An 18621-nucleotide genomic window follows, 5' to 3' on the forward strand; every position below is an offset into this window, starting at 1 on the left:
GTGTGTGTGCGTAAAGTGCAAAATTGTACTTATTTGATAAAGAAAGTAATCATTTGCCTTCTCCTAAGAGGTAAATATGCAAAGTTCTAAGTCGGTTGTAACCCACAAGTACAGTAATATTCCACAGTAATATTCTACAAGTAGTATTATAAAGAAGCTTGATTACTGGGTTCTGTTCTCGATATAAGTAGTAGTAGTAGTAGTAGTAGTAGTAGTAGTAATAGCAGTAGTAGTAGCAGTAGCACTAGTATTAGTAGTGACTCTTCCAGTTCCGGTGACAAAGAACTGGGGGGAGCAGGCTATACACAAGCCCGTAATTCTTTACCCAGCATTTTTAAGTGCTAAGGGTTTATGAATCAAACCCGTAAAAATTCTGCACTGGCATTTATTGAAGAACAGTTCAGTGAATAGATTGTAAACCAGATGTTTTACATTGTGTACCTGTAACTTATGCTTCTCTTTCAGATGGATTAATTCAAACATTTAATATTATTTACAATATTTTTTCCCTATAAAGTACAATTTTATTTGCTAATCCAATCCTGCTTATCAGAAACCGAAGTAGCATCCCTATCCTGTTTATATTAGTTAAGAATGCAGCAGCTCTCTTTCTTCTTCTGGTTAACAATCTTCATGTTAAGAAAGATAAGCACTACGGGAAATGACAATTTTCTGAACACTTAAGGAAAGAGACACTTAAAGAAATAGCCGTATTTCTTAATCTCATCAGCTGTGAAGTGTTTAGAATTCTTTATTTATTATGACGTTCAAGTTTTATAAAATTATTTTCAAAGCACAGAAATACACGAATGTCCTAACATGATGTTCCATTACTTGTTCTTCATATACAAATGCATAGTCTTGATATGTGTTACAAGATGACCTCTTCTTTTGAATGCACTGTTACAGTGGTTGCACACGTGAGGTCTTTCATCTGAATGGAACAATTTATGAGCCTCCAATAGGCTCTTCCTAAAAAAAGACAAACCACAAAATTCGCAAATGAAAGGCCGTTCGCCCTTGTGACGCCGTCTATGGTAGCTAAGAGTTGACAGGTCAGCAAAGGAAACTCCACACATATGACATTGGAAAGGCTTTACACCAGTATGTGTTCGAAGGTGCCTTTGAAGTACACACTTTTGAGAAAACCACTTTTTGCATTCATCACACTGAAACTTAGTTCCACCACCTTCATGTTGCACCATGTGAACAGACAAAGCATATTTACTACTAAGTTGTTTCTTGCACACTGTACAAGTCACAAACTCCCGTGTATGACGATTAGAATGATGTCGATAGCTATCTTTATTAGTAAACATTTTCGTGCAAACGCTGCAAACGAAATGGCCGTCATCTTTATGAGATCGGACGTGATATTTGAGATTGACTTCATGTAAAAATGCTTTGCCGCAAATGGAACAGATTTGGTTTTTAGGTCCTGAATGAGCTTCCGCGTGTCTCACCAAGTTTGATCTTTTTTTAAAACCTTTGTCGCACATTAAGCAGTAAAACAACTTTTCTCTATAATGTAATTTGTAATGCATAAAAAACTCTTGCGTTGTAGGCAAGGTCTTCGCACAGAATTCACAAGTAAGTTGAACTACATCCAAACCTTTCGATTCCACCATGTCGTCACCACTGTTTAGGTCAGCAACCCTAAAAAGATAAATAAATAAATAACCAATCATAACTTGTCATCTCCCATAAAGTTTATTTTAACATAATAATCAAATGTTACATACGCAAGATGTAAGTAAATAAATGACAAAAAATAACAAAGTGATTACCGTATTTTAGGACTATAAGACGCACCTTATATTTTAAGTTTTTTTTTTTTTTTAGAAACAAAATACCACAACATTTTTCCCATTTTTATTATTAGAGTAAAAAAAAGTTTATAAAACCGAACTGACCTTTAAAATCCCTGAAATTGTGATCCCAAAATCCCTGCAACTCTTGTTCGTCGTATCAGTACACTACTACTGCCAGTTGAATCCAATATTGTCAGATAGAGATAGGTTTCGCGCGGCATCGAATATAAAACCATTATTAAGACTGGTGGGAATTTTAAATCAAACACTAAACATTTTTATATTAATTTCGAGTATAAGACGCACCTGAATTTTGGAGGCAATTTTACGAAGAAAAAAGTGCGTCTTATATAGTCAGTAAAATACGGTATTTACATAAAACATTCAGTATTTATATTTTAATGAAATTTGAATAGTGTTAATAAATGACACATTATCGTAGGAAAGTTATCTAACACACAGTTGATATATCATACAATACCGTCTTACGTTAGCAATAAATTCCTGGTGGAGACACTCGGTGCCGGGATGGTACCTAACCTAATCCCAAGCCGCTTCCTTCCTTCCCTAATTCCCTGACAACTGAGTAATGTTGTGATCGCCGAGAGACATTAACCATCATATGTGACGGGTTAATATGGCCAAAGATGCCGAAAGGCCAGAAAAAATAATTCCTAGCCCTGACCCTTATATTACCAATCAGGGTAGACCTGAAGGGAAAATTGAATTTATTTACTCACAGCCCTTAGAAAGGTTCATATCAAACCAAAGTTACCCATGAGAAAAATTAGCTCCATTGAAGAATATTAAATGGTACCACAAGCGATCTAAAATTTTGAATGCATTTACAGTATACAATATGAAGCAATTCAAGTCTATAATAGATACTTGTAACTTGAGAACGGCTGAAGAAAATTAAATCATACTTTGGGTAGGGGAAATCTAAGCGGAATTGCATATGTTACTATGCAGAACTATCATGCCGGATATTTTAAAGTACGCCATCTTGGATTCGGGTACGCCAAGACTTGTTAACAAGAAAGGGGTCATGGGATAGCTATCCACCACCAACACCCAAATGGCGTAAAATTTCCATCTTACCTCTATTTATTTAACAGAAATAGTCTTGGGGCCAGACCATGTCTGTTGGAAAAGTTGCGTATACGGCATTTCTCTTTTGGAATAGTTTGTATGGTAGTAGTGGACTATTTATGGGTTGGTCACGTGGTCGGGATAGTGCGCAATTTCTCCCAATATGGCCGACAATATGGCCGACCAGCCAAAGTGCAATCTTTGTGAAAAAAACACATATCTCCTAAACTAATAATCTAATCTTCATGATTTAAAAACTAAATGACGCAGAAGGTAACAGGCTATAATAAATTATCTAAAGTGTTTGAATAATCATTGAAATAAACATCTATTAAAATAATTGTATATTAAAATTTGCATTTTTTATGATGGGTATAACTCATATTTTTAAACATGACAAGTAAACAACTGGAATGATCGAAAAACACAATTTTTAACTTAAAATGGTATTAAAATATCTTTCATTTGACACATAAATCATTAAGATCGGTTAAGAAACAAAGAAGATACAACGAATTAGTTGGGAGCATACATAGGATCTGTTGGAGAAAGTTGCGTATACGGCATTTTTCTTTTCGGATAATTTATGTGGTGTTGATGGACTAATTATGGGTTGACCACATGGTCGGGATAGTGCACGTTTGTATTAAAGAATAAATAGGCTCCTTAGGTTTTTGCGCCCACAGAGGAGGGGTTGATGACGTCATTACGTATATTGGAATACACACTTATAGAGCACCATTCTCGTTAGTGGTGCATGGGATTATTTCCAGTTTGATCAAAAGATTTGATATGAACAGATTTTTCCAAGATGTTGGTAAATATTTAAAACTAAAAGTTACAATCTTAGGAGTTAGAAGAATTTGGTAAGTTCAATCTTTTAATAAGTTTTCTTTGATAAGTTCAAGCTTTTAATGACAATCTTTCCTCTCAATACTTATATTTTTAAATTAAGTATGTAGTAACAATTGTTATAGTCTCAGAAATAATACGTAGTGTACATAGTACAAATGATGATATCATAGTAACATAGTCAACAAAAAAAAAACATTATTTTGGATGTTACAAAAGAATTACACAATACAATGTTATTATATGAACTTTGTTATTTGGTACTACAGCTTGCATGCTAGTTGTATGGATTATTACAACCATTTAGATCGCATTCACAGAATTTCGAGCACGAAATCACTGCTAAACGACACTTGCAGACAGTGCTTTTGGCACATTTCTTGCATGTGCACGGTACAGGTAAATCCGGTGGAAGTCTTTCTTCTACTACAGATGGTAACCAATCACCGTCTTCTTCTACGAAACCATAGTCCGCTGGATTAAGTGGTGTGTAATTCTGAAGTATATTGTACCAATGATGACTTTGAAGATACGCTCTTTTTATGTGTAAGTGTGTTGATGATGATGTTGGAGGAAACTTTGTGAAATCAATACATTTCATTCTGTGATATTTCGTAACTCTGAGTTCATCCAATGTTGCTTTTATGGTACTTGCAAGATATGACTCAGCTTGTTGAACCATTACATTGTTTAACTCATTCTTCCAAAAATGTTCCAAAAGTTGGGGTAACTCCATCGCACGTTTAACAGCAGCGTGTTTTGTCGAAAATTTGCTTGTGGTATTGCATCCAGACAACGCATGGACAGCTGGCAAAATGTTGATAAAAAGTTCTGGAATGTAGTCAATAAGTGTGTGAACTGGTAAATATCTGGTTGTTGACCCTGCGCCACACAGAACCCACATTTCAAGAAGTCCTCTCTTCTAAAATTCCAAGGCAAAAAAGTACCTTGCACATACAAATGAATCAGCATCGGATGAAACAAGTACAACGCGTGTTATTTCTGATGTCCTGATGGCGTGATTCACATGTAAAACAAGTCTTTCATCTGCTTCTTCAAGATGTGATGTTAAATCCTCTATTTCAGTAGACTCGCCATTCGAAATGCGTACACTCGTTTCCTCGTTGATTCCAAGACCGCCTATGTAGATGGAAATATTGTGCCGGGAACCATGTTCCATAATGTATTGAGCAAAGAACTGTTGAAAATTGTACTTGTGTGTAGACGCCCAAAACGAATTCATGTCCTTTGGTAGAGGTGTTTCCATGTTAGATATAGTAATTTCAATAGGATCAAAAGCCATTCTTCTTCTTCTCTCTGACGTCTTAATGCTTCCTTCCAAGTAAACATCCATAACAATATCTACCCTCACAGATCCTTTTGATAAATGAAGTATTCTTTGAAACACGCTCTTTACTAGATCTCCAAAGGTCTGCATTGACTTTCCTCCGGCGGCTGCTACATGAAGCGGTTGGAAGAGTGGACTCGGAAAGTTGCTTCAGTACCGTTCCATCAGGTAAATCTTTCTCAAACTCACAAACCATTTCTGACTTTTGAGATTTACGGAGGAATCCATTTCTCATCAAGTAAAAAGATCTAGATGTGAGTTCCCAACATAGCAGACGATCGATTGAATAGCCTCTTTCACGTGCTATATCTACAAGCTGCAAGGCGTCAATGGTTTCCTTCTGAACATCAACTGACTTCTTTGGATCTGAAACACATTGTTCTTCATCCGGTGTGAGGGTGAAAGCAGTATCTTTGTTTTCTCAACAAACACATATTTCCTAAATTCCTGGTATTGCTTCTCTCCTATATCAACACATTCCAGCTTAAATTTCTTTTCTTCTTCAGTGAATCGACGACCTGTGATGTTCTGAATTCCATCATCGGATAAGGCAAATGGGTTGCCCCTTTCAGCGATGAAATTCACAGGTCTTGTCACTAGTTATTCATCATGAGCTGTTTGTGTTTTTGAAAACTCATGGTGCGTCACGCATTCATCATAGAATTGCATCCGACATAAAGTACGAAAAAGATGTTTCATTGCAGTCTTTTCATGTTGAACGAGATTTCTTAGCGCTACAAATTCTTTTCTCCGGGTTATTACAATGATTCCACTGGGGCCTTTTGCAGGCTTTTGCACCTTCTCTAATGCCTGATCCATAGCGACACTACTGAAATGTCTTAGTTTGCTGCACAACGAAATGCCCTCCTAAAAAGTCTTCACACAAATTTGGATGCTCTTCAGCTAGTTTAAGACAGTCTTCAATGTGAGTACTTCCCCACCTAATATAATTTATCTTTCCAAAGCAAAATATAATGGCAGCGCTCTGCGGAAAGTGGACACATGCAGCTCCCAATTACCTTCCCTGTCGCTAGTCGGAATTTTCAAGTTGAAAATCATAATCTTTGAACACTCTTTTCAACTTTCCTACTGTAAAACTGTGTAAAGAAGTTTCTAAATTCCTCACTTTATCAACAACATCTGGAATACGTACTTGTGATGAGTAAACTAACTGCGATTTGTTTTTTTCTTTAGGATAGACAAACATTATTTCTTCACCAAAATGATTTATCAATAGCTTTTTAAGCATTTTGTTTGTCACATATTCGGTAGATTTGCATTCTTCATTCATGAAGGAGCACAGCTGAGAAAGTTCATATCCTTTGGCGGGAAACGAAATCGTCTCAAGAAGTTTCTTAAACTCCCAACAGGACTCACATCTTTTTCCTGATTGTTGGTATCCCTAGTGTATTTTAACAAATACGTGCTCATGCATTGGCGATGGTACACGATATCACTGGCAAAGACACTATCTTCGTCTGTTAAAGTCCTTGTCCTTGAGAACACATCTTCTTAAAAGTATCGAGATGCTGCGAGAAATTGAGCAGCTCTGTCTCTTTCACAAATCCTGTACAATTTTTTGTCAGTTTTGTTTGATATCTGATCACACACAACCCAACGTTCCCTTATGGAAGTATTCTTCTGATTGCGCAAAACTCGATCTTTATCGTAGTTACCAGTCACCAACAACACAAACAATTTCCACATATCCTATTCGTTCTTCTATTCGTTCGCTTTTAACACGTAGGGTCTATAGCACTCAATGTGATAGTAAATTTCACTGAACTCCACTTTATCTAACAGACCATCCTGGAGCTTCTGCGAAGAATATGAAATGTTTTCTCTACCACTATCGGTCCCATAAACTTTTTTTCCTCGAGTCTGGATCTTCCACAAAATACATACTGGATTCGCATTGTTTTCTGTTTTCGATTTCTTTTTGATCGGAGATCGCACTAAAATTGTTCCCTCCATTTCAAATGATGTAGAAAAAAATACTGACACGATACAAAACAGAAGAAGGTGTTATAAGCAACCAATTCACTGTAATTCAATAATACATATGCAAGCAAGTGACGTAACTCTAAATAAAATCTATACATACTACTGTCCGCAAAGGGTTAAAATTTGAAACACAACTAAAAGAGAACACATATCATCTCGATCACGTGACCAACCCATAATTAGTCCATCAACACCACATAAATTATCCGAAAAGAGAAATGCCGTATACGCAACTTTCTCCAACAGATCCTATTTAGCTCCCAACTAATTCGTTGTATCTTCTTTGTTTCTTAACCGATCTTAATGATTTATGTGTCAAATGAAAGATATTTTAATACCATTTTAAGTTAAAAATTGTGTTTTTCGATCATTCCAGTTGTTTACTTGTCATGTTTAAAAATATGAGTTATACCCATCATAAAAAATGCAAATTTTAATATACAATTATTTTAATAGGTGTTTATTTCAATGATTATTCAAACACTTTAGATAATTTATTATAGTCTGTTGTCTTCTACGTCATTTAGTTTTTAAATCATGAAGATTGGACTATAAGTTTAGGAGATATGTGTTTTTTTCACAAAGATTGTACTTTGGCTGGTCGGCCATATTGTCGGCCATATTGGGAGAAATTGCGCACTATCCCGACCACGTGACCAACCCATAAATAGTCCACTACTACCATACAAACTATTCCAAAAGAGAAATGCCGTATACGCAACTTTTCCAACAGGTTCTATGTATGGCCCCAAGACTAAAACTGTCTTTGAAAAATAAATAATAAAATTTTATGCTCTGTTTAGACCTATTTTAAATCCTTGTACATGTAGCAGATTTCTAAGAAGTTTATTTATTTATTTATTTATTTATTTGTTTACGTTTTTAATTTAAATGACTTCTCTGAATTAAACTACCAGAGATATATAAATGTTCATTTCACTTTACACTACAAAAGGAATACATAAATATGATTTGCTCTCAATCCTTAAATGTTTCATTCCATAAGAAAATAACACACAAAATCTATCTCCTTAAACAAAGAGAATTTCTTTAAATAGCAGCGCAGAAAAATCAGCTGATAATTCTAGTTATGAACAATATATCGGCTTTACTTTTACACTCTGTAAAGAAAAAATAGCGACACTTCCTCGGATATGGTTTTCACAACATACATTAACCAATATGAGTTTTTACATGAATTGCTGATAATATTACAATACATATTCTTAATAAAGTTCATTCTTAATACTTGCGCCGCAGTTTCAGTTTTTTTTTATATGCATATATTAGTAGCTATGTGTGTTTTCAGCAAAAACGGCTGTGGGAAGAATTATAGCCTACATAAAAGTATGAAAATCAACAATAATAGCACAAAACCAAAAATGTAATTTCTTAAGAGTAAGACATATTGTGTACGAACATTGAGAGGCACAATACATCAAACTAGATTTCGTATGTGGACCCTGGGCTTTAGGAAATGCAGGGGAGTCGTCGGTGACAACGCTATTGCAAAATGTAACCTTGATTTCATGGAATCACTCCCGGATTACCTGTTCCGTGAGTTCCATTCTATCCGAAATAGTTGTCTATTGAATGTTCTACTCATATCGACCCAAACTTTACAATTGGATGCATGTCAGGTGAGTTTGGATGCCACATGAGTCTTTGAATAGTCATATTCTTGCACCACGTATTAACGATTTTCGTTCATTGACATGAAGCATTTAGTCCTGGAAAATGAAGTAGTCCATATCTTCTTCAGGAAAGTTATCTTTAGCTGTTTGAAGAATTTTACGTACCAGAATTTGGAGACATTTTTGTACATCAAATGACTCTTCACATATATCCATTGACAGTGAAGCAAGCCCATACCATCACTCAGTAACTGAATATTTGCATCTCTTAAACAAAATCCGTATCAAGTTTCTCGCTCATTCGTATCCACAACTTCACACCACTATCGTTTCCCACAATTTTAAACTTTTTTCGAAGGAGAAAACAACATGCTTCCAGTTGTCATAAGTCCAAGTAGCATATTGCCTCACAAACGTACGTGTTGAAGTCTTCTGTGTTTTTGTTAGTTTCGACTTTCCAGGCGTTTTTTTCTTCGTAATATCCTCCTCATACAGTTAAGACAATACAGTCGCAGGAGTGACTGCAGTTTCAAGATCAAAACGATTTTTGGCGAAGTCATTCCTCAATTCTGCAGTGCTATTGATTTTATTTGGCGATCTGCTCTGGGTGATGCTTTCTTTTTTCTATTACACTGTTGACGAAGGGATGATTTCTTATACTATTTTTGCTTGTGAATTACTCTTTCTGCCGTCGAATGGTGAATTTTGAGTATTCCAGCCATCTCCCTTAGAGATGTAACTTAGCTGTGCAAAGCAAGAAGTATGTCTTGTTCACGTGACGACAAGTCACATTTCTTACCAATCATTCTTGTTTACAGTCCACATGTAGCAACAATATCATACAAAAACAACGCTGCACAACAACAATATTAGCACTTGACACTGTTCAAACAATGACAAAGCATAGAACAATCACAAAATGCTAATTACCTGGGCCTACACATCACAAATGCAATGCAGAATTCTCACCCCAATAATTTACTAGACGCTCTCAGGTGCCATCTAGAGAGAATATTACTGATACGTAAATAATTAGTAAGCGCATTGTACACCATAGGTGTCACAGATAATGCAAATGAATGATCACACTCATAATTTCCTTCTATTCCTCTTCTAACCGGTTGGAACTATGGTTTTCTGTGTAAGTTACCTTGAGAATTGAGGTGTCGCTATTTTTTCTTTACAGAGTGTATTGGTTACCAATGTTTACTCATCTCATTTGCAAACAATGACTATAACAATGCTGCTATTTGATGCGACGCAATTGAAAGTGTTTGAATTTTGCCAGAAAGTATTTGACTGTCGGAATGGCTGATGCATTGGTACTTTTACGCCAGTGCATTGTTTTACGATTGTTTTACTGACAATTGGGGACAGTGTAGTGGGTTGATTGTGTTGATATGTCTGATATGTCTGTGTGGAAGTGTCGATTTGATCAAATATTATTTTACGACTTCATGATCAAATCTATTTGGTTGGACATTATGACGTGTCAAGTTACCTTCTAGCAGACACATCCTTTCTGTACAATGTTATACTCCTGAACTTGCGCGAAAGTGCACAATTAGTTATCAAAGAAGCAAGTGTAATTTGGCAAAACGGGCGTATTCGTATTTGGCAATAACAGCACTCCCTAACAAATTAGAGAAATTATATCACATACCAGACTTGGAGAGACTTCCAAAAAAGAAAGTAAATAATTCCAGGATGCATGTTTGGAGTTGATTATACATTGTTAGAATAAGGAAGGCGAAGTACTGAAAAAAAATTAATAAAGCTATGAATGAAATTTGTATTTTGCTTGAACAATTAATGAAGTAAAATTTACTTTATTTTCCTTTATTTTCCTTGCCGGTGAAGTATTTTATAAATATTGTTGCAGAATGTATTTCATGTAAATCTGAACTTACAATTTCAGACGTTTTAATCTTCCAAAGGTTTCTAGAAACGTGGTTCGTACTGGAAACTTTGAAGTTGGGTATGGGGATTCATATGTAACATCTACTGTTCAAGATATGCATAATCAGACCGTAGAATTGTGCATTAACTTCCTTTAAAAATGATAGAGACGACTACAAATAACTACCGTGTTAACAGTAATATTTCTTGGAGGAATATACTCTCTGTTGGAACTGTCTTCAGGTATCCCAGGGCTGGCACGTAGCCAGGATTTCGTGAAGAAGGGGGGGGGGGTCCTTGACATGAAATACTGTGGTCATCACAACAGGGGCTCGATCAGTCTAAACTATTTTACTGGAACATATATTGGTTCGTTCAGCCAATCGTAACGGGGGGCGTGACGGATTTCGTAACGGAACATATATTGGATCGTTCAGGATTTCGTAACGGAGGGAGGAGGCTTGACATGAAATTCTGAAAGCCCAGGACCTCCATCAATCTAAACTACTTTACTATCAACATATAGGACAATAAAATGAGGATATGTTGGTAAGTATTTTAATAAGAAACTATGAGAAATGTCGAGTAAAATTAATAATAATAATAATAATAATAATAATAATAATAATAATAATAATAATAATAATAATAATAATAATAATAATAATAATAATAATAATAATAAAACGTGCTGAAAAAGATTTTACAATATTTACATCCTTTCTCTGTTCATTCAAATATAACAATTTTCCTTTCATTATGACCCCAACTATTATAGGAAGTACATTTTCACTATTATAAAAATACATACTCAATAATGTATTGTAAAATTTTACAATATCTGCGATCCTTTCTCTGTTGAATCAAATGTTAACAGAACTTTCTTTCCATATAAAATTTTGTTTTCCGTCAACTAGGGGAGACCGGGGCACGTTTTCCAACTGGCTTTAGTTCTGAAAGGATCTGGTAGATCGCTCCTGCGGGTGGGCTGGCTGAAACAGCAATGCTTGGCACGCCATCTACGCAAGTATCAGTTGAGTAGCTGTGTTGACGTAGGCAGGAGATTTTGTGAAATCATTTTTTCGAAAATGAGTAAAGTAGCAGGTTTGCACTAAAACAAAATAAATGTACTAGTGTTAAACGTACTACTTTGACATTGCATGTACTAAAGATGGTGTTCTTCCGTTACGTAATGATGTTTTTGGTTTGCAAATAATATACACCATTACTTGTAACGCCCCTATATAATCTAACTAGTATTGTAATACTAGTGTAACTTATAAAGTACTTCTTGTAACAAAATTGTAGTTGGCAACCCTGTAGAAACATCATGTTCGCGGGCGCGCGCAAAGAACTCTGGGTACTCTGCAAGAAGATGGAAACGTAATGGGTGTTAGCATTTTCACCTGGTCAACTCATTTTCGATACATCTTGTTTAATAGTGTGCATCTAAGTCTTAAGAGTTGGTTTAACTCACCTTGCGACGTGTAAAGCATCTTTACCCAGTTATTTTGCACAATCAGCATAATTTGAGGCAATTTTCAGATGGAGTTGGGAAACAGGCCTTCGCTTCAGTTCCCCACGTGAGTGGGCATTGTGTAAAAATTCCTCACGTTCCTTACAGTGGCTTCGTAGAAGCATCTTTCCGCAGTTGGTGTGTTATTTGTGAATCAAATTGTTCATTATGTCAGTAGTCGCATGCAAGTTTAGTTCCCAGCATAAGTTAAGCATCAGCATGTGCAGATAAGCTCTTATTAGCGGGCCCTCCAACCCATCCACGTCGTCAATGAAATAACACAATGGTTGAGTATTCCATCTACTGCATTATTAACCTGCTTCAATGTTGTTCTCTTCTGTGGAAGTCCAAGGATCTCATCGTCAGCCCACCTAAGACTGACTAATTTTTGTGAATGTGTTTTGGGAAGCAGTCAAAACAACATGTCGAGTGATCCTTCAGTGTTGATACGTTCTTGTTGCGTTATGATGAAAACTATGAATTCATCGCTCAGCAGTTTAAGCTCATGTAGCCTTATAACCAATCTGAGCACTTGCATCCAGTCACTGCGTGTAAAGGTGAAGATGAAATTCTGCGTCATTCAAGTGAGATAGAGTCCTGTGCCTTGGATGTAGATATATATATTCACCTGCCATGAAGTTTACTTTTACACATCTTCTCTAGCGTTTCTTAAATATATTGGTGGAATTAGCCAGCCTCAATTTTGTTGTGGTGACCCAGTGTTTGTACTTTCCATACAACTTACTCAGGCGTATCATCTGGAATTACGTTATAGTCACCATATCATTGGGACTGCCCAGTACTATCCAGGAAGTGGATGTACCACCAGTTTTACCCTGCCCGGGGAAAGTCATTTGCAGTGAGGACATTTTTCCTACAATCAAACTCCAGCCTTGAATAGTCAAGAGGATCAACTTAGTGATAGTGAATTATCAATTTTCCCAAGATCCATATATTATGTGTGGGAGTGTTGCAGCAATTTGTGTGTTTTCGTGTGATCATTATTCTTTCTTAAAGTGTTGCACATTTGTGTAGTTAGTGCCTCTAAGAAAATAATAGCGAGAAAGATTTATTCTATGCCTGCAATTATGGTAAGTATCCCTATGGGATAAGCGCCTGCCCTCGCAGCAGGTCAGTAATTCTGCTTCGTACAGAATGTATTGTCATTTATAATGGTTCATTGTCACTATGTGCACGTATTGCACCCTTGTTGTGGATTTGCAAGTGCATTACCAAAATATTAGTTCGCAGGTAATTATTTGCAATTATTAAGAGTCCTAGTTGAATTATAAGCATTTTATGAGTGAGATGAGTGGCACAATTTATAACTGTCTTTCGAGATCATGAGCATGCCTCCCCCATTTAAAGTTTGCTTGGCCACTTAGCACAAGTTGGTTGAGAGTGTTGTCCTCTTTGGTTACTATGGTCGTGTTACAGCTGATTTAACTCACTGTAAAAGTCATATTGTTCTCGCTCTAGTTCTTTCTTCTTAATCTCTGCCTGAAGGTATCTTCACCGCATTGGTATGCCACGGCAGATGGACTACATGGGTTTCTATTACGTTATGTCACGATGTTAGTTATCACGGCTTGTCACAATGTCTTTATAGCCATGTTTGTCAAACTTGTCCACCGTAGAGAATCCTACAGAGCCAGCATCAGGATACGTTTGTCGTTTTTGGCGACGTTTATCGCAAGCAGCATTAATATAACAGGATGTTTCTTTTAAAAGGGTCCATTCGTCTTTTAGTAATAATTCAGTAGTGTATGATGTTCGTTTGTGCTAATACAATATCCAATTCTATGTCCACCCGACTAGTCGTGGTTCTTAAAGTTAAAGTGCTCGAGCTATTTTGTTGTAAGTATGTATGTATTCTTTGAGTATTTGTGTAACTATGTAGTATGTTTTTTTTCTTTCTTCCAAGTTATTATTCTGTGCATTATGAGTCTGCTTAGCTGCACCACTGTGCTAGTTCTAAAGTCACAGAAATTCTATGTTAATTGATGCTAGTCTCTGTGTCAGAAAACCACATCATTACATATTCACGTGTATAATAAGTATTGAATAATATTGCCTGTGAAAATATACTCCGTCAAATAAATATTACAACCCATATAATCACCATGTTTATATTTAGAGAAAACAAACCTCACAGGTGTGTGTTTAGTGGTTGAGTTTTCCTTGTTTTATTTTCAGGTTAAAGAAATCACGGCACAAGGAAAGGGCTGTTCCCTGTGCACTCGTAGAGTGTACAGAGGGCAGTCTCGCACAGGTTGGATTCGTTTACCGTTGTACCTTTGTATTTTTTTTTTATTATTTATTTTGCAGTCTTAGTATTTCTTAGATGCAGGTTCATCCTGTATTCGGTTATACATGTTTTGTTCACCTCCTTCCTGTGTTCCAAGCCGTTCACAGGTGGCGACCCCTTTCATACATCTATTAACTCGGTGCTCCGGCACTGAGCGTCAAACTTAGCCGTAGCCTTCCAGGGATTAGGGCCCTCTGGGGCGCTACATACTCATCAAGGTTATGTTGAAGTTCAAAAATGGCGATGGGGCAGGTTTTCCAACAACATACGGGGCACGTATTCCAATATTTTTCCGGTCTCAAGTCAGTTTCTCTAATTTTGGTAGGATTATAACAAATGCATGTAGGGCCTACTGTGTAAAGAAATCTCCGAAATTACAATGTATGGTACACAATACCTAGCCCGTAACCAGGCACGCAGCCAGTGGAAACGTAAAAAAAAAGCTAATGTTATCCTATGCTGACATTTTTTTTTTTTTGCAAAAATGACGTCCGAACAACCCCCTCGAAATATCGAAGCGGCTATGGCCCTATCACTCCCCCAAAAAACAATACTGAATACGTGTTTGCCATTGACTATATAGTCTATTGTGTAAACAACTTTAATTCGAGTGATGAAGATGATGAAGATTGTTTATGCATTTATTGCTTTGAACCTTTCTCCAACTCTCAGGCAAAGGAGAAGTGGGTCACGTACACAAAATGCAACAACTGGGCACACGAAAACTGTACAAAGGGAGATGTATTTTTTGTTCGCGTTCATTGTGATTCACACAATGATGACTTTTGTTAACTTGTTGATTAGTCCTACCATAATCTCACTTCTCTATACTGTCCAAGCAATAAACAAATGGTACATTTTCAGTAAAAGCAACTATTTATTACCTGTGTTTTAGCATGTGAAGTAGTTAGAACACTCGCCCCTGTATAGTTTTAGTAGGTTGGCCAACTTGCCCCGCATACGGGGCACATTTTCCAACGTCACATGATCACACTTAACCATTGGTAGTGAAACTCAATATTCATTTTGTGAAAAAATACCTGTTCCACTTCGTTCATAAAGGTATAAGGAAGAAAATTATATCCTGTTTACCTCTAAATAGGTTTCAGATAAAATACCATACATGCAATTAAAAAAAAAGTTGCCAAATGTGCCCCGGTCTCCCCTACTGTCTTTTCCAATGACAGGTTAAAGGAGCAGTAGAAAATTGTTTTTGAAATAACATGTTTGATACTGCAAGGATGCGATGACGAAAATTTATGATAAAAAAAATGTCTACGTTGTACACAACAGTACTATACTTTTGGAAGCTTGAAATCTCCCTTGAAATCCCCCCTGACTGCTAGCAGAAATTCTGAAAATTCCGTAACTTTTCTAGAAATTTCAAATTCCCTGACTTTTCCAGGATACCTCGCTTACCTCGCCACCATGTATTTCAAGTAATACAAATCTCCTCATAAGAAAGAGTAACCAAAAGCTTCCTTTTTAAAAAAAAAAATTAACGCGATCCTTCTTTTTCTCATTTCATTTTTTTCAACCTTATTTTTTCATTTCTGGTCTCGAAGGGGGATCCGGACCCCCCTTGGCTACATGCCTGCCCAGGGGCATTTTACCACGCACAGAGGATGTCGAAGACTATATATTGTCCCAAGACATTCATGTTTAGAAACAAGTTTAATTTTCAAGCTGCGGAAGAGAAAGCTCCTAGAGATATATGCATTTTCATTGTTATTGTTTATGCATTTTTTATTGTTATTGTTTACACGGAAATATGGTTCAGTGCTCCTAGCATGGGCGCCCGAAGGTGGGGCCCAGACTAGCCTCTGGATCACGAAAATATATACGTAATATAGCAAGCCACCTATATTAAATACCAGACGTAACATAGCAACCATGGAAATGGGCCCCCCTCTAGAAAATTTTCTTCGGGCGCCCCTGGCTTCTAGTGCTATTGAAATATCACACAGAAAAATTCGTTTTTCGGACAGCGGTATATTGTACAAATATACGGAATCCTCTTGCTTACTACAGAAATCAATATGAAGCGTACGTTATCCGTATCCTACATAGGTACTGCCCTTAGATGTTACATCATGCCGTTGCAGGTTGTCTGATATCTAACAGTCTTCCTTATATTACCAGATGGAAGGTACGTACAGATGGAAAACTTATATAGAAAGTATTACAAACATGCGTTTTCAGTTATAAGTTTGCTGTACGTTAAGTCCAAAAACTACAGGAATTACGCATGTAACCTACCTTTTTAAGTACACCACCTATAATTTTTTTCTCAGTGCACTTGTTGATTTCTTATTCTTTTAAAAATTAGTTGAATATCGCGATTCTGGTATTTCAACAACAGCTCTTTAATAATTATATGGATATCTCTGGTAGGTTTCCCCTGAATCGATTGCGTTTTTCGATCACCGTGTCTCTTAAAAATGTAAAATTTAAACTATTCAAGCAACAATATCAGATATAGAACAAGAAGACTACCAATAAAAAATTGATGTTTTAATGAATGTTAGGAACATATATTCTAAGTCAATTTGAAGCGCCTTGAACACTGGATTTTTTCTTTAGATTTTGTGTTCCTACCGACTTCTTCTAGACAGATCCTGACAAGTAGACTGCCTGCCATACGTCCCGTGAAAAACGGGACAGTTCCGATTTTGGGCCAGAGTGTCCCGCGTCGTCGTAAATTTAGTCGGGACAGACAAATGTCCCGTATTTTAATCTCGGCCCCTTTTCTAGTATCAATATCAGCTTGTCCGAAAAATGAAAAATCAAAAATTCTGACATTGGCTGGGAATCCTGTAATTAGTGAATGAACAATAAGCTGTAATATGTAACAGCTTCGAGGAAATCATCATATCACCCTCTCCAATTTGACAGCGAGCAAGCCAATAGACTCGCAACGTAGAGTTACAACGTAGAGTCTGTTAGCAGTCAAGGGGATTCGCAACCTTTGATAAAGTTCACGAACTAGTGTTCCAATTTTCTATCAATAGGAATGCCTAAAATAAAGTGCACGTTTTCTTTTTCTTTTCTTTTCTTTTCTTTCTTTCTTTTTTTTTTTTTTAATCTGAAGTAGAAGTGCCCGTTTCTGAAAGCAGTGAAGTTTAACTATGAAGTTGACTGCAAAATTTGCAATGCTACTTTTCCATTGCACCTGGTTACAACTTGGACATTTCTCAACACTAAAAAAAAAAAAAAAAAAAAAAAAAAAAAAAAAAAAAAAAAAAGCAAACATACGAGCGTAATACTGCTTGTAGACGATCCAAGAAAGCTTGAACAAGATTCTTGTTCAAGACCATTCAAGAGTATTTGATGAAAAAGACGTCAGCACTGACGTCATTTTTGTCTTGAATTCAATAGTGTCATTCAAGAAATTTCGTTTCGGTCCTGTTCTAAACAATCCAATTCAAGAGCATTCAATAGCCAATCAGCGCCCGAGTTAATTGGAGGAAAATACAAAACAACTATGATGGCGTCGGAGGCAAAGCAGCAGTTGTTCAATAAATATCTTTTTATTACTTTTTGCCACAATTATCTGATATTATCATAATAATAATAATAATAATAATAAAGCAAATATCCGCTCTGGAAGATGTTTTAGTATTATTGTTGATAATGTAAACGATTTATGTAGTTACAGTGCTTGCTTGCATGCTTATAACTATTGTTAAATTTTGATTAAGTGATAGGTTTAATAATATTAATCTGAGAATTTAATTTACAATATCATCGAGTATAGATTAAAAAAGAAGAGACCATCAAATAAAATATATATCTGACTTTTCATGCTTCAATAAGACGTTTTGTACTGTTATTAATCTGGGATAATAACAAATAATTACGTACAGATGCCTGCAAACTGAAGTACCCTGGAAATGATTACTTGCTATGCTATTATAATATATGCAATTATTTTATAACGAAATTTACACGTAGTGTTTCAGAAGTCATTTCTTAAGATAAGAGTTGGGTTCATGTGTACAGTTTATTTTTATGAGATCTTTCCCGTAAGGTATAAATGCACACCCAGATTTATGCTACATATACGAAAGTGAAAAAAAAAAAAAAAAAACTAAAATCGAGAATGCTATCTAACAGTGCCAGGGCAGGAGCGTAGAAGTTGTCCCATTCGAGAGTAC

The 18621-nt window shown here is 36.2% G+C and overlaps 1 protein-coding gene across 1 annotated transcript in view; it reads right to left on the minus strand.

Annotated features, from left to right (window-relative positions):
• Positions 1–361: 361 nt before the first annotated feature.
• The window catches only part of LOC145680584 (uncharacterized), a 158999-nt gene continuing 140739 nt past the window's right edge, over positions 362–18621 (minus strand). Inside the window, exon 3 of the mRNA XM_081751239.1 lies at positions 362–1656. Within this exon, the coding sequence (XP_081607365.1) occupies positions 831–1656 (826 nt within the window). The 3' untranslated portion in view covers positions 362–830. The remainder of the gene's footprint in view (positions 1657–18621) is intronic.

This window comes from Thermobia domestica, chromosome 3 (genome assembly GCF_964235325.1).
Source record: "Thermobia domestica chromosome 3, izTheDome1.hap1.1, whole genome shotgun sequence".
Classification (NCBI taxonomy): domain Eukaryota; kingdom Metazoa; phylum Arthropoda; class Insecta; order Zygentoma; family Lepismatidae; genus Thermobia; species Thermobia domestica.